The sequence below is a fragment of the Eublepharis macularius genome, chromosome 5 (assembly GCF_028583425.1).
Source record: "Eublepharis macularius isolate TG4126 chromosome 5, MPM_Emac_v1.0, whole genome shotgun sequence".
In the NCBI taxonomy this organism is placed as follows: domain Eukaryota; kingdom Metazoa; phylum Chordata; class Lepidosauria; order Squamata; family Eublepharidae; genus Eublepharis; species Eublepharis macularius.
In genome coordinates, this window is record NC_072794.1 from 30,371,546 (window position 1) to 30,398,806 (window position 27,261).

At 42.7% G+C, this 27,261-nt stretch overlaps 1 protein-coding gene across 1 annotated transcript; it reads right to left on the reverse strand.

The window, feature by feature from the left end:
* Positions 1-1,905: 1,905 nt before the first annotated feature.
* On the reverse strand, positions 1,906-27,199 carry DARS2 (aspartyl-tRNA synthetase 2, mitochondrial). The gene is made up of 17 exons (XM_054980837.1): positions 27,018-27,199; positions 24,193-24,292; positions 21,877-21,943; positions 20,561-20,662; positions 19,237-19,332; positions 17,873-17,996; positions 17,739-17,785; positions 16,783-16,889; positions 15,092-15,161; positions 12,840-13,019; positions 11,319-11,426; positions 9,560-9,622; positions 8,040-8,192; positions 6,465-6,683; positions 5,052-5,162; positions 4,315-4,390; positions 1,906-2,941 (listed from the first exon to the last, which is right to left on the reverse strand). The coding sequence occupies exons 1-17, from the start codon at positions 27,136-27,138 to the stop codon at positions 2,754-2,756; spliced, it is 1,932 nt and encodes a 643-aa protein (XP_054836812.1). The 5' UTR covers positions 27,139-27,199; the 3' UTR covers positions 1,906-2,753.
* Positions 27,200-27,261: the final 62 nt, after the last annotated feature.

The window sequence follows — 27,261 nt, forward strand, 5'->3', positions numbered from 1 at the left end:
GGGGGGTAGTTTTGTTGGAGGCTTGCAGATGGTGACATTCCAAGACATTTTGTGGATATAGTGCCCTAGAATGATAAAACTACACATTCTGGCAGGATTAAGAGGTGTATACATTAGGGCTAATACTTTTCAGCAGCTGTTGGTGGAACGCTTCACTCAAGTTGCCTCAATCAGTGCCCTGGCTTGATTGCTCATAGCACAGTTGAAATTTGTATTTCATGTCCTCGGCTTTTGATAACATTTCCTGGTAGCAACTGGGATTTGATTGAGCTGGGGAATTTACAGAACGCACAGCTTGTGTTACGGAAATAAGGGTCCCAGCCTGGTGTTTTAAGGACATCAGGTAAGGATAAGGGATGGGTGCAAGATCGTAAAAATTTGTACCTGGCACTTGAGAGGAAGGATGCAGCTAGTAGCAACCATGTAGGTAAAGGTAAAAGTAGTCCCCTGTGCAAGTACCTTACTGACCCATGGGGGGGACATCGCATTACGACGGCAGACTTTTTACAGGGTGGTTTGCCATTGTCTTCCCCAGTCACCTACACTTTACCCCCAGGAAACTGGGTACTCATTTTCCCAACCTCGGAAGGATGAAAGGCTGAGTCGACCTTGAGCCGGCTACCTAAACCCAGCTTCTGCTGGGATCAAACTGGGTCGTGAGCAGAGCTTGGGCTGCAGTACTGCAGCTTACCACTCTGTGCCACAGGGCTCTGGCAATCATGTAGAGGGCATAAAATAGTTCTAGTTTCTTGCCAAGATCTTGTAGCCTTCCTTGCAGACTGTTTCCACCACAGCCCCAAATCCAGCCTAAACCCTGAGATGTGGTGCCCCTATTGCCTTTTTATCTAAAAAGTATTTAAGGCTCCCCCTCCCCATGGCAGTCTCCCACCCCACGTCTATTCTACCCAAGTGCACTGACCCCAGGATTGCATCCCAGGATTGCAAGTGAATGCCAGGAAAAGGGGAAAGCTGGGAAGATCTAACGGCAACTTCTGATACATCATGAGAGTCTTTCCCTCATGCTTTTGATAGTATGTGAATGAGGGTGGGGAAATCCCTTTTCCCACTGCAGTCTTTTATCCAGTTGCATGTTTCCTTTTAGCAAACCATCTTGCTGAGGCATCTAAACTGACACACTCTTGTGCCCTGCAAACTCGGAACAAACCCTAGCTGGCAATTGCGATCGACGCTGACTATATAGGTTTGCCGAGGCAGCATAGGAAGCACCTGCTGTCAGAAAACACGAGGTTTTTTTAACCCACCCCCAGCTCTGACAAAATGTGCAAGTTGGGCAACAATGAATTTATGCCAGTGAAAAAGAAAAACTGGCAAGTACAGTCCCAGTACTTACAAACAACGTTCAATTTATACTGCCCTTCAGGACAATGCCACACAGAGTGGTTTGCAAAGTGTGTTATTGGCCTCATGACAATCACCCTCTGAGAGCTCCGAGAGAGCAGCAGGACTCTTAATATGAAGAACTGGGTGACCTTTGTTCAGTCACAGCTCTGCTGTTCTTCACTACCCCAAATGCCTGCACTGCGTAATTGTAGGCCACGTTGCTCTAGGGCATCCTTTTCCCTGTGTTTTCTTTTATGGAAGCAAACGTGATGGAAGGTGCCTTCAAGTCACTGCCAAATTAGGGTGACTCCATAGGGTTTTTAAGGCAAGCGAGGAACACAGATGGTTTGCCATTATCTGCCTCTCTGTAGCGATCTTTGACTTCCTTGGTGGTCTCCCATCCAAGTATTAACCAGGGCCAACTCTGCTTGGCTCCTGAGAAGATCTGGCTAGCTTGGGTCCTGCAGGTTAGGATAGAGAAGCAAGCAGACTAGTGGTATTTTTTCTTAGTATTTTAAATTTTGGACTACATTTTTTTAAAAAAATGTATTTACAAATCTCACTTGTAGGGCTCAAGGGCATCACACCATTTTCTACACACCTAGTGTGCTATTAGTTATTTCAGAAATAGTGCATGTACATCATGTAATATGCTAGCTCCTTTACGTATTTATGTGCCGAGTTATGGTGACCCCAGCAAGGGGGTTTCAAGGCCAAGTGAGAAGCAAAGGTGGTTTGCCATTGCCTTCCTCTGCAATCCCCCATCAAATTACCACCCCTGCTTAGCTTCTGAGATCAGGCTCATGCCACCTTGGCCTCCTGCTAGTTCCTTTGGAAATCTGAAAAAGTGCTAGATTTGACTCACGCTTTTACATACCTGCAAGCAATGTAATATGCCTCTAGTGTTCCTTTTTTGGTCTAGCGGAGAGGCTGGTGGCTTGGAAGTTCCTTGCCTGCATTCACCAAGCTTTTAAAAACTTCTGAGTCCTAGTATCTGCACCTCGGGGACGCCAGCATAAAAATGCTCATTCTCTTCTTCCTTCATTGACATTTTTACGTCTTACATACACAGAGACTTCTGTCTGCCAGTCCACACACCTGGCAAAGCATCAGCTACATGCCAGACGGGCTCTATGAACAATGTTACTCGTTCTTGAACCAACTGCAGCCCCCTTGCTTGCTGGATATCCATTGAGTTTGATCACAATGCAAAATGTTTGTGTCTCTGAGAATATAAGCCTGACAATCCAGTGCCATGTGAAAGTCCTCAACAACTACCATATCCATAAATCTTCCCTACTAGTAATGAATCCAGATTCAACTATCAGAACTGGCAGAATGACCATTGTGCAGCCAGCTCAGGCCAGCTGTAAAAAGGAGTGGAGCGTAGTCTGAAGTGAACACAGTTATAATCAGTTAGCACTGGCTTTGGCTTCTGCTGAAGGCCACGTAACTTGGACGTGATATGGCTCCAGCTCTTCCGGGGCAACATAATCCGGAGCATTGCTCATCAGGTCTCTTCCTTTGAAGGATTTGGGAAAGGCGATGACGTCTCGAATGCTTGGAGCCCCAACAATGAGGCAGATCAGCCTGTCGAGTCCTAGAAGATAAAAGCCAAGTATTATGTTTGACTTCTGAGAAGTAAGCTTTAGACTTTAACCAGAAATAAATGTTTCCAGATTGCCAAAAAGTTTGCCCTGAACAAAATATATTGTGCAAATCAATGAAGATGACTTTGCCTGATCTTGGCTGAAGAAGAAGCACTGACATGCAAGGAATTTTACTGTGGGGGGAGGGCTCCTAGCACCAAGAGAATTAGGGCTATAAAATACTTAAACCATACTTCCAGCCAGGTCTGCTTAATTCGTGATCCAGTGTAGTTTTTGTTAATTTGCTTTTCTGCAACATGTGCTCTAGAAAAGTTTGCTTAACTCCCAAATTTCCTTCTGAGCACTTTCCAGTTGTGGGTTTTCATCTAAAAGCCTTTGTTACATTTCAGCTATGAACTTTATGGCTTTGGCAGGTACCTGGTTTTGCTGGAGGGCCAAATGACAAGGATGTGCTAAAGGCCCCTATCCCACCTCTCAAAAATGGCTTGTTGCCAAATCAGATTGCCACAGAAGATAGTAATCTACACTCTTCTTTTTGCCAAATGGGAAAGAGGAGACTGAATTTGACCTAGGGGCTAACGAATTTCTAACCTCTATTTTTGTGAGTTTGTTTTACTACTGTGGTTGTTGTGGGTTTTCCGGGCTGTATTGCCGTGGTCTTGGCATTGTAGTTCCTGACGTTTCGCCAGCAGCTGTGGCTGGCATCTTCAGAGGTGTAGCACCAAAAGACAGAGATCTCTCAGTGTCACTCAGTGTTTGTGACACTGAGAGATCTCTGTCTTTTGGTGCTACACCTCTGAAGATGCCAGCCACAGCTGCTGGCGAAACGTCAGGAACTACAATGCCAAGACCACGGCAATACAGCCCGGAAAACCCACAACAACCATCGTTCTCCAGCCGTGAAAGCCTTCGACAATACATATTTTACTACTGTTTAAGAAATTTATGTGCAGCCTCTCCAGAGACCCGCTTGAAGTGGCTCACAAGTAAAAACAATACCATAAAAACAATGAATTATCAACATTAAAACAAGCCATTAAAAGCAAATCAGTGGCATAAAAACAAACATTGAACAACCTTAAAATTATCGATACAAATGGTCCTTAAACTACAAGTAAGCCATAAAAGATTTTTTTAAAAAAACCCCTTGGTTAAAAGCATGGGTAAAAACGAATGTTTTGGCTTGGTGTCTAAAAGACAGTAAAGCAGGTAGATGTATCTCACTGCGGATCACAAAGAACAGCCGTGTATACATAAGTTTAATAAAAAAATTAAGTGAGTTATAAAGATAGGTCCCTGTCAAAACACAGGGGGAAAGTCCATCAGCAGTATTTGTGTTCCCGGTAGAACAGCAGATGCTAACCTAATGCAATTCCACCATGGGGAGGTGCACCAGAATCCAGAGCTTCAAGCAGGTGAAAAAGCAGCTCAGAATCCTCCTAGAAAGAAAGGGCTTAAATTAATGACCACTACCATAGCCTAAAAGGATAAAGAGCTGGACTTCAATAGCCAGGGTTCAAATACCAAATTCAGCAATAGTAGTCTGAGCACTTCAAAGAACAGCCCTCCTTTATGGAAGATGTGGGCCACGGGTAAAGCTCTTAGCCATGTATGTCTTGGCTATATTTAAATAAGCTTAGAGTTTCTTCATTTAATGACTTGAATCTTGCCAACCATTTCTGTGGATGGAAGGATTTCTGTATGTGCAACACACACACACACACACACACACACACACAAACACACACAACCCCCCCCCCCCCCGGCCCAGGACTAATTTGTGAAAGTAGCAAAAGTTGAAAACATCCCCCTCCCTTGCATGGGTAGAAATTTTAGGAAGGATCTAACCCAATGTTTGCTCTCTGGTAATGGAGGTGTACTCAAGATACACTCAAATGGTCCACTGCATGGGGCAGGTGTATTTAAATGTGACCAGATGTTTGTGAAACTCTTACAGAGAAAAGACTTAACCCCAAACCCCGTGTAGCTTAGAATTAATGGCCTTACTCAGTCACCTGAATAACTTACAAAATGTTGTGCCACAACTAAAAAATGTGAACTTCCAGACCAAGGATAGCACGTCGAATTGATGTTATCTACCTTCAGCACTGTCTCGAGAATGAAACGCTGCTGCTTTGCATTGTGGATTCGAATCGAGCCGCCTCCAATCTCATTACCATTCAACACTAGGTCATAGTGCTGACCCCGAACCTGAAGGGGCGGGGGGGGGGGGAGGAGGAAAGATACAGGATGGTTGCATTTTACATAGATTACAAGGTACATATAAACTCTCCCATGATAGCACCACTGTCTTCTGTCAGAGATGAAACAGGTAGAAGAATTATGGTTTGGAAGAGTTTTCCAGTTGGTGTAACACTGTCCAGTTTTTAAAAGTTCCTTGGTTCTACAATTACTTTTAGTGATGAGACCTTGGCCCTCTTAAGACCAGTCAAAACTTACTTTGCTGGGCCTTTCAAGTTTTGTCCCTGGTTTTATATTGTCTTTTGCTGGTATTTATTTAGAAGATCTATATTCCATCTTCCCATAAAATGTCCAAGGCACCTTACAATGAGGAGGTATTAAAAAACCAGAATCGACAATATTACTAATCAGTACAGTGGGTTGGGTCCAAAACACCCTAAGGTTTTTTTTTTCATGTGATGAACAGGTCTTTTCTTAATTCCCCGTTTTCTGCTGCAGCCCATGTATTCCATGAAATGCTGCTCTAGGACTTGGTGGGCTCTCTGGAGCAGTGAGGGCTACAGGGGTGAAAGCATGTTGGTACAGGTTGGTATGGAGTCCCAGTAAGAAGGCAGTAACTCCCACCTTCTGCTTTGAGCCTCCCAAAGGAGACAACACTGGTAAGCAGCAGAGTTACTTTCACACCTGGTGGGCTATGATATTGGGTTCTGCAGGTGGAAGGAGGAGGGACCTGAGAGTATCAATCCCCCTTCCACTAGCAGAAGACTACTGTAGAACCTATTCCTACTATTTTATAGTTGGTTTCATATTGTATTTTTATTATTTAATAAATAATCTAAACAATTATCTAAAAATTAACAGAGGCAGGCAATAAAGGGAGGCCAAGAGCACATGCTGAATATATGACACATCCACTTTGAGGTGTGGATTCAGAAGATGCCCCGAGTCTTCACTCAAAAGGTGAGCTTTGAGGATCTGGAGAAAGTCAAAAAAGCAGCATCAAGTATGTTTAGTTGCTCTGTGTGATCTAAACAGTTTTATATTGGCATATAAGAAGGAAAAGAAATGAAATCTGAATTAATTGTGCCTATAGCAAATGTAACACTGGCTTAGTCCCAGCCACAAGAAAAGTACATGCAATAAAAAACAAAATCTATGAAAGAGGCTTGATGTCTCCAAGGGAGATCCTGATGGCATGAGAAACACACACAAAAGTCCATACACCACCTGCATGTGTCAAAGAGTCCACCAAGGCCTGGTTTGTCTTTCTTCAAACCCTGCTGGAAATTAAAGCCCCTCACCCGCCATTACCTTTGCAGGCTCAGTGTAGAGGAGGTGTTCATCAGAAGGGAGCGGGGCAGTGAAAGGGTGGTGAGCAGATTCCAACTCATTGGGGTTTTCTTCTTTCAAGAGGAAGAGTGGGAAATCCACCACCCACAAGAAGTGAAATGCAGAAGAGTCACGGAGCGGCAGGCCTCTTTCTTCCAGAAGATCAGCGCTTTCTAGGCGCAATTTTCCCAATGCAGAACACTGAAATAAATACTTGAATCTGTTAAAATCCAAGAATATCCCTCTTATTTGGATAATTATTTATGAAAGTCTAACACTGAGGATTGTAGAGAGATGCGGAAGACTAGCACTAATAACCTTAATTGACATTAGAATTAACAATCAGTTTATTCCCAAGAATGAACATAGATGAGACAGTCCTCTTATTTCAGTAACTTCAAGTTAGGCACTCTATTTTGAATCCTACAGAAGTGTGAATGAAAGGTTCTCACAATGGTCGATCTTTCTCTGCCTTTCCTTTCCCACAGCAGTCCTCTGCACATGTACGTGCATGCGCGTGCAGGCACACACAGCCCAAGCATTGTTGGGGTTTACAGGACTCCTGTGGGCAAAAAGCCATTAGACCAAATGCTGAGGTGGAGGAAACCACTAAAGTTGCATCCCCCTCACTCTTTTGAAATAGAAAGCTTGTTGCACAAACAGTAGCTTTAGCTGCAAAAAGAAGAGCAGCAAAGCCCCCCCCCCCCCCCCCGCTCACCAATACAGAATTGATATGGCCATGAGAGAACAGTCAGTAGTTAACTAACGTAGAAGCAGTATGAAGGAGCCTTGAGAAACCTCAACTGCACTTTGACTGCGCATTGGGTTTTAAATTTTAAAAGACATTGCAAAAAATCTGGTGTGTAAAAAAAAGACAACAGGAGAGCAGGGAAAAAAACCCCACTGGACTGTAACAAACTATTGATAACATTGTCTGGTGTCTCTATCGCAAGCACGAATAAAATGCTGATAATTCAAGACTAAACTAATCTAGTGCAGATGTAACCATTTTTAATTTCACTGCATTGTTTATGGAGTTTTTTTAAAAATTAAAAAGTACACAACCAATTTTCAAAAATTAAATGAAAACGGGAGCATTGTTAGTAACACTAACATTCAATTTATATACTACCCTTCAGGACAACTTAACGCCCACTCAGAGTGGTTTACAAAGTGTGTTATTATTGTCCTCACAGCCACCTTGAGGTGGGTGAGGCTGAGAGAGCTCTGGAAGAGCTGTGACTGATCCAAGGTCACCCAGCTGGCTTCAAATGGAGGAGTGGGAAATCAAACCCCATTCTCCAGGTTAGAATCCTGCTGCTCTTAACCACTACACCACACTTGCTCTCTGTTAGAGCCTGATAGGCAATATAGTTGGCAGGTTTTGTTCAGCTTGGAAGGTGACAAGACACCTGGTATGATAACTGATGACAGCAAAACACTTCCAGTGCAATCCTGAGCAGACTTACACCATTGTAAGCCCACTGAAGTCAATGGTTTTAGAAGGGAATAACTCTGTTTGGGATGGCACCGTCAAATATTCAAGCGTCTCCTTACCACTTTCTTATGTCCTCCAGCTGCCACCAAGACCACATCATCTTTGTTGGCCAGAACTGTTCTGATGAGTTCCAATTTCTGCTCCTCGTTTAGGTACCTACTGAGTCGAGAGTTCAAGCTACCATCAGAGCTCAAAATACAGTGTGATATTTCCTGTTAGGAACGAAGGACAGATTGGTAACCCAGGTACTTCCTAAAAATATGCAGAAACAAGAAAGCCAAAGCCAACATCCAAGTTAGCTTGGCTCTCTTCAAAGTGCAGCCTGCAATTCTACGGACAATTGTTATTCAGGTACCATTAAACAGAATCCACACCAGTGAACACAACTGACTGACTTATCTAAAAACAGATTTTTAAGAGCCAGAAGCACATGAAGGATTTCTTCAGGCATACTAGTATGGCTCCAACAGGTCATTTCCACAGATGGAAACATAGCCATCCCTCACGTGCAATCTTCCTGCCTTCCCCATCTCACAGCATCTGAAATGCTGTTCCAAAGGGGAAAGGGACCCCCTCTGGAACAGTATTTCAGGAGGGGGACACTTTGAACCACAGCTGAAAGGGGGTGATGAGAAAGTTTTGTGTTGTTGGTTCCAACCACAAACTTGCACAATCCTGATCACATCACTGATCTCAGCAATCTCAGTGTCACAGTCAGACCTGTCCTCCTTAACTTCTCTCTGATCTTTTCCTCACCTCCATATTCCCCTTTCAAATCAAAACGACAATCCAGAACCATCTTCCAATCACCATGAACATGACTACATTGGACCCTTCCTCAACAGGGACTATTGATTTCTTTTCTCCCATTTGGCTTTCCTCCTCAAATTTAACCTTTCATGTCCTTCTACCCAGTTCTCCCTTTTTCACTTTCCTACCTCCCATTATGAACCAGCTTGTTTTACTACAGTCAGCCCTTTCCCACTGCATCCTTGTTAGGGATTTCTTTCTTCTTCTCCTAAGCTATATTCCGGTTTTCCTCACGTTACCCTTTTGGTTCCAATCTGGGCAGCCTATCACCTATCTCATTTCTCTGGGTTTGTTTGCTCTGGACTAGCTTGAACGTAATTTGGATTAAAAATTACACAACTACACATCAGGATTGCGTAAAATGATTGTTTTTATTTGGTTTTTGTGCCACAACTGTCTACTATATCACTTCTCCTTGCCGATCCTCTATTTCTAATCTGTATACTGTTAGGATAAGAAAGTTACATACTGGTTAACTGCTTTGTCTCCACTTCTATCCTTTCTTGGCTCGAGATTTACTGTGTCAAAAAGGGAGTTGTGTACTCAAGAAACTGAACTGTTCCAATCTGCCTGGGTCTTCTGTCTCGACTATACATGTGTAGGGGATGCTATGACATGACAGGACTAGCACAGGGACTGATTTGGATGCCTGCAGCACAAGCCAGTGAACATTCCCAGCCTTGCTCAGATGAATGGAGCCTGCACAAGACTGCATCTCCCACAGCGTAAGAGACACTCCCAGTAGACTGCTTGCTTTGCTATGCCTTACCTGGTTAAACTGGGATTTAGATAGTTCATTTAATGACTCCAGGTCTTTTTTCTGAAGATGTCTCTAGAGAAAATGTAACAAGAGAAGCATGTCACTAGATCAAATCAGGCACTATGGGCCAGATCCAAAGTATCACAAAGGGAGCCTCAACTGTCCCAACTGCTGCAGCCCATTGTGTCTCCTGAAATGGTGCCCCAGGGTCCAGAATAGCCTCAGCGACAGCACTGGGCATGTTGGGTACACAGCAAGAGGAGGGAATGGGCAAAAAGGACACCCCCTTCTACCGGAAGGCGTGCTTTTCTGCAGGTGGACAACAGGGTTTGGATTCAAACCTGTAATTTCCAAGCAGGCTTGAACTTTAATATTTCTCTGTTTAGAATTCCCTAGAAAGAAAGTGTGTGGTAGGAAAGGGGAGAGGCCACTGAGAAAAAAAGGATCATTCGTCTCATCAATGAGTTTAAATTTCTCATACCAAATCACAAACCACATGACTCCTTCTATTATTGTTTCTGGATTGTGGTTGGATTTTGTTTTTTGGACAAGTAAACAAAATTTGTCTTAAATTTCTCCATCTCTCCGACATCTCTAAGAAATTCTGCAACTTTGATACAATTTTCATTTTTAAAACACACCCCAACACTGTAAATAATAAAATCATTCTCAGGGTGATTCCCTAGCAAACTGTAATATTTTATTCTTGTAGAGTAAAGTATCTCTATAAACATCAGCCCTTCTACCAGTCTAAGCAAAATTTCTATTTTGGAGGCACACGCAACTGATTAACAAACATAATCTATACATAAAGTAATGTTTTGAAAGTGTACACAAGTGTTGATATATTAATGTCTCTTTATGAAAATCTTGTAATAAATTATTAGCAAAAATAGCTCCCTTCCCTAAAAGGATAAAAAGTAGATGCATTCAGATACCATGATAGAGGTTTGCTAGTGATGAACGTGCTTGTAGCAGTGCTCACTTGCCCATTTAGAATTCCAGTTTGTGGAAAGTAAGGGTGGCCTCATTCTTCCAGCCACTTGCATTTGGATGTCATGGCAAATCAGAGCTTCCCAAACTTATAGACTTCAATTGTACTCAAGGAGAAAGAGAACTGGCTCAGGAGCTATCTATTGCTCAGTGGTAGTGCACCGGCTTGGCATGCAGGAGGCCCCAGGTTCAATCCCTGGCATTTCCAGTTATAAAAAGCATCACATTGTGGGTAAAATAGAAGGCCACAGCCTGTCAGAGTGGACAGTACTAATACACCCATGCTGGACACAGTATAAAGCAGCTTCATGTGATGGTGTTAATGTCAGTCACAGACAAACCTGTTCGACATGTCTGAAGCCGCCAGAGTTTATTAATAACAGCAACAACTGTATGCTTATATTATTCTTCTGGACAAATTAGTGCCAGTCAGAGCAGTGAACAGTGTTGTTATTATCCCCAAAATACAGCGGGAGAACTGGGGCTGAGAGGAGTGGTTTACCCAAGGCTACCTGCTGAGCTCAGGCAGTAGAGGGATTTGAACCAGCAGAGTGCTGACTCGCAGCCCAACCACTTAACCACTATGCTACAGCTGTTTGAGATCTATTAATCTTCCATTTGTTTTTTGCAACACTTAACAGTCTCCATACACATGAGACAGAGAAGGACAGTTGTAGGGCTGATTTGTAACTAGCAACATTATAAATTACACATCTCCATTCCCAAATAAACCCCCCCCCCACCTCCACCTAAAATATAGTGTAGCATTGCTTACTGCTCCTTGGGGAATACAAATGGCTTTAACTGTGCTGTGTGGCTCATTGCGGAATTTCTGTAAAAATTCAGTTTCCACATTCCTGAACACATCACTGACGTCTACAATCTGAGGATGTGAAATAAAAACAGGGAGAATCATTAAGGTGGACATTTGAAAGATAAAAACAGTGCAGGAATTTTAAAAAATATCCGTGCAGTATAATGGGGATACTGGCATCTGAAAAAAATGCAATACAATTTGTAGCTGTTCATTAACAAAACATACAAAACTGATGCAGTATCCCCCAAATCACACAAGAAGATCTGGATCTACTGAATTAAGTACAGAGGAAGTATTGAGAGCTGCTTTTAAGATTACTGTAGGTACAGCACTAGGACCTGATGGATTGCTGGCTGAGCATACAACATGAAATTCCAAGAAGAAATAATCTCACCATTATTGAAAGACTCTGTGATATGATATGGTTTTCCTGAATCCTGAAAAGACTCAAAGCAGGAAAAGACCCACTTTCACCTGAGTAGTTTAGGCCAACTGCATTTTTACACCAAGGCATGGACCCTAGGCCCTGCACCCACTTGTTCTGCTAGGGAACACATTCCTCCAGTGCTAAGAGGCTCTGTCCATGCAGGACGAACATCTTTCATTGAGCTGAAAAATAGCTAGGTTCAGATAAAAGCACTGTGCAGCAGAAGACAGCCTCTTCTAATGGACAAAGAAGGGTGCAACCAGACGATTTAAGCCCAAGTCTTTAAGGTACATTCTAGTATTTGGTCACATAGATTAAACAAGGTTATATGTAAGCACACAGAAGAAGACAAGACAGGCTTTATATTAGAGAGGCAATTGTAATCTAATATTGAGTGGCTAGTTAATGCAATGTACAAACACTAAAACAAAAGGGGAGAAATGTACAATGTTTTTTTCTTTATGTGGAAAAAGTATATGATCATGCAGAGTGGTTATTCTAATACTGTAAGAGGAAAATTTGGACTTATTCAAAAGTTATACACTTCAGATCTGGTTTAAATTGGCAATTTCCATCGATTCTCTCCCCTGCCCACTGCAGACCCTGCTCACACCATTCCTCACGGACCCCCATCCCCCCACAAACAGCATTTTGGGCTACAGTGGGAGAGGGAGGCAGGAAAGCTCTGTTTTGATGATGGAAAACTTAGTATGGATCTAACCCAAAGCAGACATACATTGAGTTTGGATTCAACCCAAAGTGTAGGGTTTGTTGGTTGAGGATTATGAATTGATTCATTGCAATGTACCTGACTCTCAAACAAAAAGCTTCAGAGGCTCTGACCTAGAATTACTTAAGAAATAAATTCTAGGCTCTGACCTGGAATTACTTAAAAAAATTCGGAAAGTGGCTTCTTTGACTAAAATTGTGATAACAAATTATACCAGGTGGGGAAATAAAGCCACTGTGCTACCTTGCAAGTTAAAGTTCCCATGTAAGTGATAAACACAGTGATGAAAGAGAAGAAAGCTGAATGACATGATATGACCTACCTTCATTCCAAAGCGTGTGTCTGGCTTATCAGTCCCATAGACAGCCAGGGCTTCGTTGTAGCTGATTGAAGGGAAGGGTGCTTCAAGGGCCCCCTTTTCCTCAGGCCAGGAATACTGAAGCAAGCCCTCAATTAGAGCCTGAATACCAGCTTGGTCTACAAAGGACATCTCAATATCGATCTTTGGAAAGAAAAGAGGACATGAATTTGGACACCTTAAGACCATCACTGCCTCTATATCTAGGATTCTTATATAAGACTCAATGTTCAGACACAAACAATATTGCATTCTCAAAGCAAAGCTGTGACAAATGCTACAATTCTACCAAAGTGGCATTTCTTAGGGAATATAACTTCCCAGCATACATTTTAAATATGACAATCAGGTTTCCAGTCCTCAGATTGTGGAGGTTTGCTTGAAACCTTACAACAGTCTGGATCGCACAGATCTGTACTGATAGCAGAGGCGCTTTCCTCTAGCACCATCCCATGAAGTAAGCACCTATTCCAACAAAGGCACCATGAAAGGTTCCTTCTGTCGGAGATAAATGCCTCCACTAGTAGAATGCATCCACTGGATGCAACCCAACGCCATTTGTCCCCCATGACCTTCAATTAGATTCCCCATCCCTATGTTCTGACTTTCACTGAACTATACCGGAAATGCCCTTCTTGGCAACCCCCACCCCCTGGAAATATCTGGTTCAGAACAAATCTATCCAGATACATCTGCTCTAACTAAATCCCCTTCTCCTTGCCTATCAGTATGATCGGTACTATTTGTTTGACCTTTTTATTGAAGTGTGTTCTGTTGCAGGAGTGGCTTAGGTTCAAATGCCCACTGTGCCATGAAGCTTCCTGGATGACTCTGGGCCAACCCCCCCGCTCTCTTTCTTCCTAACCTACCTTGCAGGGTTTTTTGTGGGGATAAAACAGAGCAGCCCAGAACAATATACCACCCTGGGTTCCTTGGAGGAAGGGAGGGATAAAAATGCACTAAATAAATAAGAAATAAGAACACTTTTCAGTCTTGGTAATTTCACAAAAATACTTAGTCTTACAGAGGGCTCATGATTAGTCTTGGGGATATGTGCCAGACATAAGTATTGTTTGCTAATGGCTTACTAGAAAAACCAAGAACTGCCTTACTGGATCTGATCCAGGTGCAATCTATTCAATTCATATTTCCAACAATAGCCAGTCTGAGAAGTTCACAAGCAGGGCAGAGATGACTATCTACATACTGTTTGGCAGTGATACAGTATTCAGAAACATTTACTGGCAGGTTGTAACATACTTGGCATAGTCATCCTTCGGGACAACTAGGGAACCTTGCAAAACCAACTTTCCATTCAACAGGCGACACTTAATAAATAAACTGTGAAAAAGAGATGTCCCGGTATCCCAGCCCCAAAGCTACTGCCATGAGACATTTTTGAGACTTGCTGAAAGAGCAAAATCTTATTCAAATCCATTGCAGCTCTGCTGCAATTCCACAACAATTATTTATGCAGAAGACTGTACCACCATAGCTAATTCCAGAATGGTCACCAGGAATTCTGGGGCACTACAACCTTCCTAATTCTTGCACCCACCAACCTGCACAATCTCTGGCCCATGCAGGAAGTAGGTTCCAAGTTCAAACCTCAGCATCTCCAGTTTAAAGGGTCAGGCAACTGATGATGTGAAGACCTGGAGAGCCACTGCCAGTCACAGCACATCAGTCAACAGACAGATGTTCCGACTTGGTATACGGCAGCTAAAAAAGGGGCTCCGTGGTAGAGCATCCACAAGGCGCCAGATTCAATCCCCAGCATCTCTGAAAGAATCAGGCAGTAGAAGACCTCCACCTGAGACTCTGGAGTGCTGCAGCCAGTCAGAGTAGATATTTCTGACCTTCTCAGACCAAGGATCTGACTCACTCCAAGGCAGGTTCACATATTCATGTATGCCGCAAACAACACACACCAAGTGAAACAACCAGCAACTATTTTGCTGAAATAACCTTGCCACTGAACTCAGCACTTGGTATGTTTTCAAGTTTTTAAGTTTGTCCTATCAGCAAATAAAGGTTGGGGAATGCAATTTTTTTTTAAATTCAAGCTGATTGGTGGATCAAGTCTTTACTAGGTAGAGGGCCATACCTATCACATGCTATTAAAAACACAAACCCAGTATCTCTCTATTCTTTATACATTACCTCACACCATACAAAAATACACACACACACACAGAGCAATATGAACAAGTTACCTGAGTGAATTCAGGCTGCCTGTCTGGCTTTGAACCTTCATCTCGATAGCAGCGGGCAACCTGAAAGTACCTGTCGTGGAAATTTGAAGGTAATTACAGTTATGTTCCAGTTATGCAGTCAATAACTGGGCAGGATTGAATGAACAGAAGGAATTCGTGGAACCGATTACTCCTCCTTTCTCCTGTGCTCCCCTCAGCTGCTCCGGAGAGTCACGGAATTCTCTAGAACAGAGTGGTACATGAAGGCTGAAGCAAGAAGGAAATTAGCAGAAATCCCACACAGGCACACACTTGTGCAAGTTCTTGCTTAATTTATGGAACAGCTTATGCAAGCTGACAGTGGGGCGATTTCTTACCATTTTCTCTTGATTGCTGCAGCCCCTAATGTGTTCCTGAGGTTCTTCTGACTGGAAATGGCTTTTGAACGGGCACAGAAGGAAGGTGAGGGGGGAAGAGATCCATTCTGTGAACTTTTCTGTTCACATTCATAGGAGTCAATTCAATGTATTAATGGAATTTTCTCCTTTGATGGTAGCAGGGAGTGAGAAAGTGAAAAGGTATGCCAGAAGAGTGAATCTGATTCACACACACATCATCATTGCTACAGCTAAAAATACAACGAATCTCCCGAGGAGTTTAACTGAACTGCAACAAGACCAGTAGATGAGGTAAAATGGACGGAAGGAACAGTCAGGGGAAGCAGACGGGGGTGTGCTTCACCACTTGGCTTGCTGCTCTTCACCACCTCCTCAACAGAGCGAATTGACAAATCTGGTTGTTTCTTGGGCATAAGTCTGGGATTACCCAAACAAAAAGAACAGGGTTGAATCCTATGTATAACAAGTGGAGCTGAACTTGTGGAATGAAGCTTTCCCCTTTCAGTGCATCGCCCTCCCCCAAATGCAGTTCCTGGGGTGGGGCATGTGGACCCTCAGGAACTGCACAGGATGCCACATGGGGATCTTCAGTGGGAGGGGAAATTGGCAGAAATCTTGCAAGAGCAGGAGACGTACTGGGCAGTCCTAAACAGTGTTACACCTTTTCAAGACCATTGACTTCAATGACCGGTGCAACTCTTCTTAGGATCATCCTCAGGTGCTGCCCTGCGAGTTCTGGCTTATTCTTGCTGATTCCCCCCGTTCTGCTGCAGACTCCCAAGCTGCCTACACAGCAATGTCGACCAATCTGGAGAAGTACAATTTGGGGGGGGGGGCAGGAAAAGAAGGCTGCTGTGCGAGGTGGGGACATGGAAAATTTCTGTGGGTTACCCAACCCATAATTTCTGACTGCCTTAGGATAATCCCATAATTCTTCATAACCTAGGACACAAGCAAATCAGTAAGCCATTGGCCATTTTAGACTCTGCCCTCAAACTACATTTTTCTTGCATCTGTGACTCAGTCAAATTGTAATCACAACGTTTTCAAAACAGGCATTAATTTTTTTCTCCAGTTACTGGGAAATAGAGTAATTTTTCAATGTTCTCCCTCCCTCTCTCTCTCTGTTATTTTATACACAGTGCTTCAGCTAAGCCTGAGCTGACATGCTGTATAACCATGAAGCACTGACTCAGTGGCTTGGTTTACTAATCAGCCCATAACCTGCGGATGCCACGGACCCTTCCACCGTGCAAGTCCCTGGTGGGTGCCTTGGAAACACTCCTGTTGCCAAGAGGGGCCCAGGAGGCTCACCTGTCCAAGCCTCCTATCATCAGTAGCTGCTTAAACTGCTGAGGACTCTGAGGTAGTGAGTAGAATTTTCCAGGCTCCCGTGAGGGCACCACGAATTCCTTTGCACCCTGGTAAACAAAAGAGCCGTAATACAAAACAGGAAGGGCACTGCCTTAAACTAGTTGTCTATAAAAACCAGAAACATCTGCTCCAGATGAATAACCACTATAGGGACTCTCAAACACTGTCATTTTTGCTAATTCTTCCCTCCTTCCTTTTTTCCCCTAAGCAAAGGAGAATATGTGTATGCATGTACACCTCCCTCACCTGAGGGATCCTTCACCGTAAAATTGAAGTTATTCAATTAAAAAAAAAATCAGGTCAAGGGAAGGGAAAGAAAAGCCTGCACAGAAATGGTTTGGGTTGAATCCTGTGCCTTGAGCAAAGAGCACTTCTGTTCATGTGAGATTTCTGCCAAATTCTCTCCACCCCGACAACGCAGGACCTGATTAAGACACGCTGAGGTTCTATGCTATTACCAAAAAATGTATTTGTCCAATTAAGTATTTTTTTATTAAGAGATTTTTCATAATCGCTCCTAAACTGTAGCTTACTTATTTTTTTGCATAGATCCAGCTCTGCCTTTTACCCTGTTCCCAAATATCCACCAATCCAAAGCAGCAGGATTTTTGTACAGTAGCAGTGAGAAGGGGAAGGTGGCAAAGTTCCATGCAAGGGACAAGATCCAACCCCTTGTTTTCTGAGTGCAGCACAGGACCGGGGCGGGGGGGGGGGAGTACCCTAGGTTTTGAGGGCAGCAGTGGCGCTTTCAAGCCAACTTTTCTACTTTTAAAAGGTTACATCTGTTTCCAGTCCACTTGGGAAGAGCCTAATCTGAAAGCCTGTTCAATTAAACATGTGGGACAATTATATATGTATGCAAAACATACATAGAAAATTCTTCTGAGCACACCTACCCCAGGGGTCTTCTTGAACAGTGTTGGAGTCTCTACATCCACAAACCCTAAAACAAGATTTCACAGATTTGAAAAGGGGAAGAGGGGGAAGAAACTGATGTGTGCATGAGACTAATGAGTAGCACATCTCTTACCGTAGCCGTTACAGAGATATTCCCGCATTCTCATCACCATCTGGGATCTCAATCGTAGGTTCTGTTGCAGCTGGACGCTGCGCAAGTCTAGATATCGATATTGCATTCGCAAGGCCTCGTTTTTCTGAGCAGAGAGATGATTTTGAATTGGGCATGGGTCATAATCAATTAAAGTGCACCTGTGTACAAGCTCTGTATTATAAATAAAAGCAGCAACAACACAGAAGGAACACACACTCTGTTAACAAACCATCAGCAGAAAAAGGAACAACTGTCCATATGAATTTGCCATCAGTAGCAAAAGTACTCCATAGATGTTTTGGCAGCTTTTGGCTGCAACCAATATGACGCCAGCCACTCCTCTGGTAATGTCCATTTGTGGGTTTACCAATAAAATAGGTTATCTTTGAGCAAGATGGAAGAGTTCGTAACTAGAAAATGGCAACAGATGAACTTCCTTCAGCTCAATTTGCAACTGGGCTTGGCAAAATAGGCTATCTTCCCCACGCAAGGAAAACAGATCTTTTTTTCTGAGCCCAGTTCTGAACCTGGGACCCTGAGCTACATTCCTCATGACTTCATTAGGAAAGCAAATTAATCCAAATCCCTTTTCCAACCCTATCAGCTCTCATCCTTCCCTAAATCACCACCTACTTTCTTTCCCCTAAAACATACCCATGTTAGTATGGTAGCAGAAGAAACATGGTCTCTCTATAGCAGTTTCTTCTTCCCACCCACTCTCTTTTTGTCCCCTTCTAGGACTACTGCTGCAAAATCAGCATTCCTGGTTGTGGAAAACATACTATGGGCTCCAGGGCCCTGAAGAACTACCCTTTGTAAGGCTCTGTGTACCTGGAACATTGCTGTTGTAGCATCCCCTGATGCTTGAAAGGTAGTTCAGAATTCCACAAAACATTAATTGGTGAATAAATTATGCAAAATAAAAAGAAAATATGTAAATCTGAACAATGCAGGTTCAGCTTTGCTTGGGGCAGAATTCAGATTGTCTGGCAGCAAACTTCCAGGTTTTTATTATTTAAAGGCTGAAAACTGAGTGGCTCTGAAGCACAGCTCTACTCCTGAACCTTAATCTTTATACTCACAGAACCTGACGTGGTCACAGATCTCCTTTGCTTCCCAGCCACTGCTAGTTTGTGTTCAAGTGAAGACAAATGAGAAGCATGCCTTAGAGCAGCAGACATTTGCTGTTTGTTGGACTTGCACATTTTAAAAGTCTTTGTACATAGGTTTCCCCCCAAAGTTCCTTAGCCCTAGAGTTGGAAGAGCAAGGCCTTTACCAGAATCTCCAAACATACATTATTATCTAACAGCACATGGTGCAAAAATAAAATGGAAACAGCTACCTTGACGAAATCTTTCATTTCAAAAGGTAGTTTCTTACAGGAATTGAGGACTTCTGCCGTTTTCACCTTCACTTCAATCTCACCAGTGGGCATTCTCTAAAACAGGTAAGAAAGATTGTTTAAAAGTCACCTTTTACATGCAGCCCTGACAATTGTGCAACAGTTGCCTGTGTGAAGTACCCAGTAGGCTGCAGTATTCACAAGACGGGGTCTCCTTCTTGTGTAAGGCAGGCACACAGAGGCTCTGAGTGGCACAGATAAAGCATGGGTCAGCTTTATTCAGAGGATTATACCCCAGGGCAAGGCAAAGCACAGCATGCTTTCCCATGTTTCTGGAACCAGCTTATATCCTGGTTGAAAGTATATGAACCGGCTTTCAGGTAACTCATAGAAAACAAATAACTTTTGGCAAATACTGACTGGATCCAATTGGTTGGATCCAGAGTAGCATTTCTGTAGGTACAAGGGCTTCCATCCATGGAGTACAACTTGCTTGGCTCCTCCCTTCTGTGCCAGCTGAAATGCTCCACTGCCAAAATCCAGTTCTGGGAGGGGGGGTCTGCTCTGCCCCAGGTACAGGATTTCAGGGGAGGGTTTCTCAGGCTGTCATGGGGGGGGGGGGGACTTGAGAAAGTCACACTCCATGGGTGACATGGCTCCATGCCCCTGCGGAAATATTGCACTGAATCCGAACCCCCATGTACAAGAAATCTATACATCCCAGGTTGATCCTATCATCTGTAAACTAATCCAATTTTCTAAAATGAGAGAAGGATTTCCTAATAGTCCTAATTACTCCTAGAAGTTGCATCTTCTAATCTCAATAGATTCCCATGAAGTCTCAATTCCCTAATCAGTTTCACTAACCCTGGCCCAGACTGCAGCGTTCCTGAAGAGCAGATTTAATAAACTGCAGCCTGTAACCAACCATAATCTGATGATTTCAAGGTACTTAAGGGGTTGGTGATTTCTACCAATGTCTTCCCCCACTGCAGACCTATCCACTATGCACTCTGGCCTCCTGAAATAAAATTTCAGGGGGGCTGCAGCATGTGTGTGTAATTGATAGAACTGCCATTACCTTTTAGGAAAGATTAAGAGCACTTAAGTTAAGGCTGACGTCTCCTACTAAGTCTGATTACAGCAGCCGCTAGACCTTCTGTGCTAGACAAACTCTTCCAGCATCCTGTGATCCTTTCAGCAAGCAATGCTAGAAAATTTTTAAGCAACAATTCCTAGTGCCTTGAAGTAACCACATTATACACAGACAAAAGTAGTGTGTGTGTGGGGGGGGGGGGCGTGGAGATACTCTTAAACTACTCACAGGGTTTGTCTGTCCTGGAGGCCGGGAGACAACTGTCCCAGTCACCATCACCACAGATTCAACAGGAGCATCGCATAAGACCTTCTTCAGATGGGAAGCAGACTACAAAGACAGAGAGAGAAACAATGATTGGAGTAATGTCTTGAAATGCACCTGGGTCAGATTTGGAAGGATGTTTGGCTTTTGCTACAGATGTAGATCCTTGAATTAATCTTGGGGAGTGGGCTGATTCAACACTGTGAAGTCCCGTTCATTATTTTTTAAAATACTGAAATCCCTGTTGTCCATTGATGTGACTGTTTTGACAAAACGAGAACATGTGCTCAGGAGCTCTTAAGGCATTACTAATATGTGTAAAATCCTCAAGGGTGGAAATTTTCTTCAGAAAGAAAATTGTTTTGCTGGATCATGTCATGTACCATCCAGAATGCAAAAATTCTCAACAGACAGGCTCTAGAGGGTCCACCATAAATTGGGCTACGGTTTGTGATCTGCCTTAACTAACTCAAGAGGTACACACATCTATTTATTTTTAAAAATTATATTCCACTTTACAAAAAGGCCCTAAATAGCTTGGGGCCAGGGTACCTGATGGTCTCCTCCCATACTATCCAACCCTTCAGTTAACATCTGCCTCTCAAACCCTGCTCTTTGTGCCCCCCCCACACACACTTCAAAGGCCAGGCAGGTAGCAACTAGGGACAGGACATTTTCTGTGGTGGCACTTTGCCTTTAGAATGCCCTCCTCCTTGAGGCTCGCACGGCACCTACTTTACTTTCTTTTAGGCTAATATACACTTTTTAACCCACACTTTTAATTAGGGGTTTTATCTCATCAGCATTTAAAATCATCGGCTTCTGTTTTTATGGATAGTTTTGTGCTGCTTATGACCAGAGGCTTGTTTTTATATTGTGGTGATTTTATGCTGACTCTGAAGGGTCAGCATAGAAATATCACTAACTAACTAACTGACTGACTGACTGACTGACACACACTCATTTCCTAACTGAAGTCCACAAGAAATTGCAGAAATGAAATTAAAAGATGGTAGACTCCACAATCAAAATGAGAAAAACCTCGTAACATTTTTCACACACAATTCTAGAAAAAAACTATATAGATATTTCTAAAAAAACCCTACTCTCATTTCAGTAACCATTCTGACAATGCCAGATTAAACAGGTAGATCCTTTTTAAGCCGATCAAAACCAATGTTTAGGAAGGCACTGCAATTCTGAATATGCAGCAATATCCATAACACAAGATAAAAGCTTCGAGTGGAATAACTTTAGAAGCAATTCTTGATGGCTCTTACCTCATCTTGAGGAATGATAATTTGGGTGAGTCCCTGGAAGTCTCTCAAAACCAGAAACTGCCCCCGCCTAAACCACAACAGAAACAAACACACATTTATAACAGTTCAGGTTAAGCCTCTAAATTAAGCCAATCTTCAAATATGTGAAGAATAGAATCAAAAATTTGTTGCAGCCATTACTAAGGACATATTTTTATTTACTTCATTTATAGCCTGCCTTTCTTACTGAAATTCAAGGCAGCTTACACAGTGTAAGTCAATACAATCTACAGGATGAAACAGCTACTAAGCAATGTAATAGGACTCGGATTATAGCAATCTGAAACAAAGCATGAAGTATTAGACAAGATAAATTAAGCAATGCAGAAAATGGTATTACATAGGTAAAAACAATGCAGTGAGAATAGGATAATGCATACAGCAAACAGAAAATATATACTATACATGGTGGGCCCATAGTGAGTCCCTTTATAAAAGCGCCTTCCTGAACTGTTCTATTATAATATGGTCCTATTAACTTTATAGAAATGCCTTCCTAAACAATTCTGTTTCCATAGTTTGCCGAATGACAGAAGTGTGGGAGCCTTCCTGATTTCCTCAGGCAGGCCCTTCGCGTAAAGGATCCCATGAATTGTTCAAAAGTAACTGCATTTTCACAACTCCCATTTGTTTCTAAAGAGCTTGTGAGGAATTCCCCAGTGGAATGTGTTTAAAAAATATTTCTGGAAATGCTCGTATCACATCATTTTGCTGATGCTCCTTAAAACCACAATGGAATTGCACTTTTCTGTACATTAGAAGATTAAAACCAGTTGCATTCCTCCTTGAACTGTTTGAATTCCAGTCATAAAAGTCTTTTTAAAAAAACTAAAAGTGGAAGACTTGTAGTGTAATCCCCAGCCGAGTAATGCCCTTCTAAACCCATTGACTTCAAAGGGCTTAGAAAGGCATAATTCTGATTAGGACTGCAAACTGAAGCGCACATGCCTGAAAAAAAGCACAACTAAACGAAGGCTGTTTCCACACGTCCTAAAAAGAGCACCCCGCTAAACGAAGGCTGATGGCTGTTTCACAGGATTTCTGATATCTCAGTTTCCAAAACGGATGCAGGCAGTTTTTGTGGCGCTGCGTGGCCTAATTCTAAGCCCATGATTTCAATGGGCTTAGATTGGAGTAACTCTGTTTAGGATTTCACTGTAATTCCAGCTGTAAGTTATCCTGCCACTCTTCTCAGCTAAAGGCGGCATGTTCTATTAGTGCAAAGTGTGCCCCAACAACACGAGGTCTTCTACTCCATCACTTTCCACCAAGAGAGCACAGAACCCTTAGCTGGACAGAGTGCCAGGATACAGCCTAGTATCTAGCACATGCAAACCAACAAGGCAAATCCTGGTCTAAACCGACAGCAAGCAAAGTGGAAACCCACCCAGGAGAGAGATAATATATCTGTATATTATGGCATGAGAACAATCAAAAATATCATTAGTGTGCTCTATAACTATACAATTGTGCAACAAGTGCATTCATATATTCATAATACATCCAGAATTCCTTATCTCAGTCCAATCCAAACAGGGGACTCAATGCCTCGTTCCAGTTCTTTTGGGAACAAGGCAAGCGCTCCAGCTGTAGATGAAAGAAAAGAGAAGATACAGTTAAGGTATAAATTGACTTGTACTTACCATTTCATCTGGAGCACTTGCCTTGTTCCCAAAAGGACTGGAACAGGGCATTGAGTCCCCTGTTTGGACTGGACTGAGATAAGGAATTCTGGATGTATTATGAATATATGAATGCACTTGTTGCACAATTGTATAGTTATAGAGCACACTAATGATATTTCGTATCTAGCACAGGCTGGTATCTGGGATGCCATGCACAGACGAGATAATAAAAGCAAATTCCCTAACAGTTGGAAAATTAAAGAGAAAGTAAATCTTTTCATACTTTTCTTTCTTTAAAAGAGAGAAGGCAGGCACTGTGGAACACTGGGAGTTTCTTCACTAATGAGCCCGTTACAGCAAAAGGCCAGCAGTCCACCAACTTAAAATGCAACAGTAGAACTGGCATTTGGACACTGATCGTTCCATCTCAATAAAAGATCACAGGAACTGGAAAATGCAAAGAAAATGGCGACCAAAATTATCTGATGTTCTTAACATCAACATGCACAAGGCATGATCCAAAGAACATTCCTCAAATAGGGCCAGAAACTATTAAGCCACCATGACACACAAAACCCTCAAAGCGGCCAACAGACTTGCCGTAAGTCCAGCAATTATTTAACTATCTTGAATCCATTTATTTTTTATTTACCTCTGATACTGAATCCATCCACACAAAGTAACTTCCTGACCTACATCGGCAGAGCGCAGTTCCCCACAAGTTTTGGTCCGAGCAACAAACCTATTAAGATCTTGGGTAGGAAAAAAAAGTAATGAAAACAATGAAGTTTGTAATAAGCTCAAATAAAGTTTATCAGCATATCCAAACTTGTAAAGACAAATGATGGGGATGTCAGGTATGGACAAAAGTGACATAGAGTGCAATCCTAAGAAGAGTTACTCCAGTCTAAGCCCATTTTAGTCAATGGCCTTAGACTGGAGTAACTCTGTTTAGAATTGCATCGAAAGTGCATTATTATTGACATAGGAGGAATTGTATGCTGGATAATAGGTTGGATCCCACTAGCTTTTATAATGGCAGAAGAGGGAGGACTGGCTCCTTTGGACCACTAAAAAGGCTCTGCCAGGGCTCATGGGGGCCACATGGAGAGGAAGAGATCTGGGCAAGATTGAGCTGAAAAGTTGGCAGGATACAATCCAATTATCTATTGTTCCATAACCATCTTCTACTACTTAATATGCATCTTTTTTCCTGTTGCTTTTATGCAGCCCAAACTGGACTACTAAGTGTCTTCTATTCTTTTCCTTGTATTGGTCGGTGGTTTCTATACCTTTATCTTGAATTGTTTTCCCTAACAATGAGCACTCTTGGGACATTTTGGTTCCTACTGCCATTGAAGTGCCTATCATTTTCTTGCTACAACATGGGAAGCCGACACCATTCTCAGAGTCAGAGCAGCTGCAGCCATTAACATTAACGGGCCAAGCACTGGGTAAAACCTTACACAACAAAGGATCTCCACATAAGAGTCAGTCAGCATGATGTGGTGGTTAGAGTGTCAGACGTGGATCTGGGAGAGACTAGTTCAAATCCCCACTCTGTCACAGAAGCTTTGGCCAGTCATGCGCTCTCAGCCTAACCTCCCTCATAGGGCTGTTATAAGGATGCACCAAAGGAGAGAATGATGTAAGCTTTTTTGGGTCCCCATAGGGGGAGGAGGGGTATAAATGAAACAAACAAATAAAAAATAAATAGGGATGCTTTGATTCAAAAATTATATTTTGTATTACACTTTTTGATGGAAAAGTGACTCATTTTGCAAATACAATAGCTCCTTTCCTCCTACTCTATTAACATGACTTACCAAGGCACTAAAAAGTTAGGACTTTTATTCTTGCTGGTTTCTCCACTCTGAATTAATTTATCTGGGTGGCCATGCAGTCCTAAACAGAGGTTCCCCCTTCTAAGCCTTTTGACTTCAATGGATTTAGAAGTGTATAACTCTGCTTGGAATTGCAATGTGACTGTGTTGCAAGTAGAACAGCCATGAGTTTTCTAGTCCCTTAAATAAATACATTACTCAGGCCAGAGCTCACTTGAGCAGACACCTTGGCGATAGTTATTTAAGTAGGGAGGTAGAAAAGGAATGAATGGTAGTGGTGAAGCAGAGGTTTTCTTCTTACAAAATGAGGCCAAAAGATCAAGCAATCCAAAAAAGCAAAAAAGGAAGGTGGACTACAATAAGTACAATAAACACAGCACAGATTAAAAGAACATCTCATCAAATGAGTACGAGCTACCTAGCATGGTCACAACCCACTACTGGCAATGAACAGTTAAAAGAGTCAAAATAATAATGCCACACCAGTCTCCTTTAGGGTAAGCACTATGTGACTCCTGTGGGTGGATTTTGTTATGGGCCATCTCTCTACTTTAGGTTGGTCCAGAGCAAAATCCCAAAACAAGAGTCATATAATATTTTGGTTGACCATAACACAAAGTTACAAAACACAATATACAAGCTTTCAGGCTCAGGGACGGTTCATCAGGACTGCCAGACGAAAAGTCCTGGAGAACTCAAAAGCTTGCATCTGTGTGCCATGAGTCTATTTTGCATGTGCTAAGTGAAAGGCCTTTAAAACATCCTATCATTAACAGCCTTACTCAGATCAAACTGGAGGCTGTGGCTTCCTTTATGAAGTCAAGCCATCTCATGTTGCGTCATTTTCTTTTTCCTACTGCCTTCCACCTTTCCTAGCATTATTGCCTTTTCCAGTGAGTCTTGCCTCCTTGTAATGTGACCAAAGTACGTTAGCCTTGATTTCATCATTTTAGTCTCTAGGGAGTATTCAGGCTTGATCTGATCTAGAACCCACTTGTCTTTTTGGCCGCCCATGGTATTGCAAAACTCTCCTCCAGCACCAATTTTAAATGAATCAATTGTCTGTCTGTCTGCTTTCTTCACTGTCCAACTTTCATATCAATACATAGTAATGGGGAATACCATAGTATGAATTAATGGGGAATACCATAGTATGAATTATCTCAGCAACACTTTAGAACCAGCACTTATAAACTGCTCTTCTAGACAGATTAGTGCCCCACTCAGACTGGTGAACAAAGTCAGTGTTATTATTATCCCCACAATACAGCTGGGGAGCTGGGGCTGAGAGGAGTGGCTTATCCACTGAGCTCATGGCAGTAGTGGGATTCTAACCAATAGAGTGCTGATTCGCAACCCGACCACTTAACCACTATTTAACATATTTACAGACCACCTGTCACCTAAAACTTCTCCAAAGCAGTTTATAACATAACAAAAAAGCAATAAAAAGGTCAGTAAGATATCAAAAAATAAAATAAAATTACACGACCTTTGGATTTTGCTAAACCACGGTTGGTTTTTCTAGACCCATTCCCAGACTCTGTCATGACCGCATCCCACAGGCCTAAAGTACCCAATGCTGCGTACACGTCCCCCCTCCCCCCCTTGCATTTCCACGAGCTCCACACACCTGCTGGGGCCGCGGTTGTGTTAAATGCCCACGTGCGGGCGATGCGTTTGCACCAGGGTTCAGCCGCCCTTCTGGGGAAGAGCAGCGACAGCGAGCTGTAAAGGAGGCGCATCTTATGCATGGCCCTACAGCGCGAGAGAGACCAAAGGGGTGTACAGAACTCCCTGGATCCCTTCTGAAGCGGCTCTCTTCCGTAACCGCATCATAAAAGACTACGGGGACTGCCCCATCGCAGCCACCGTAG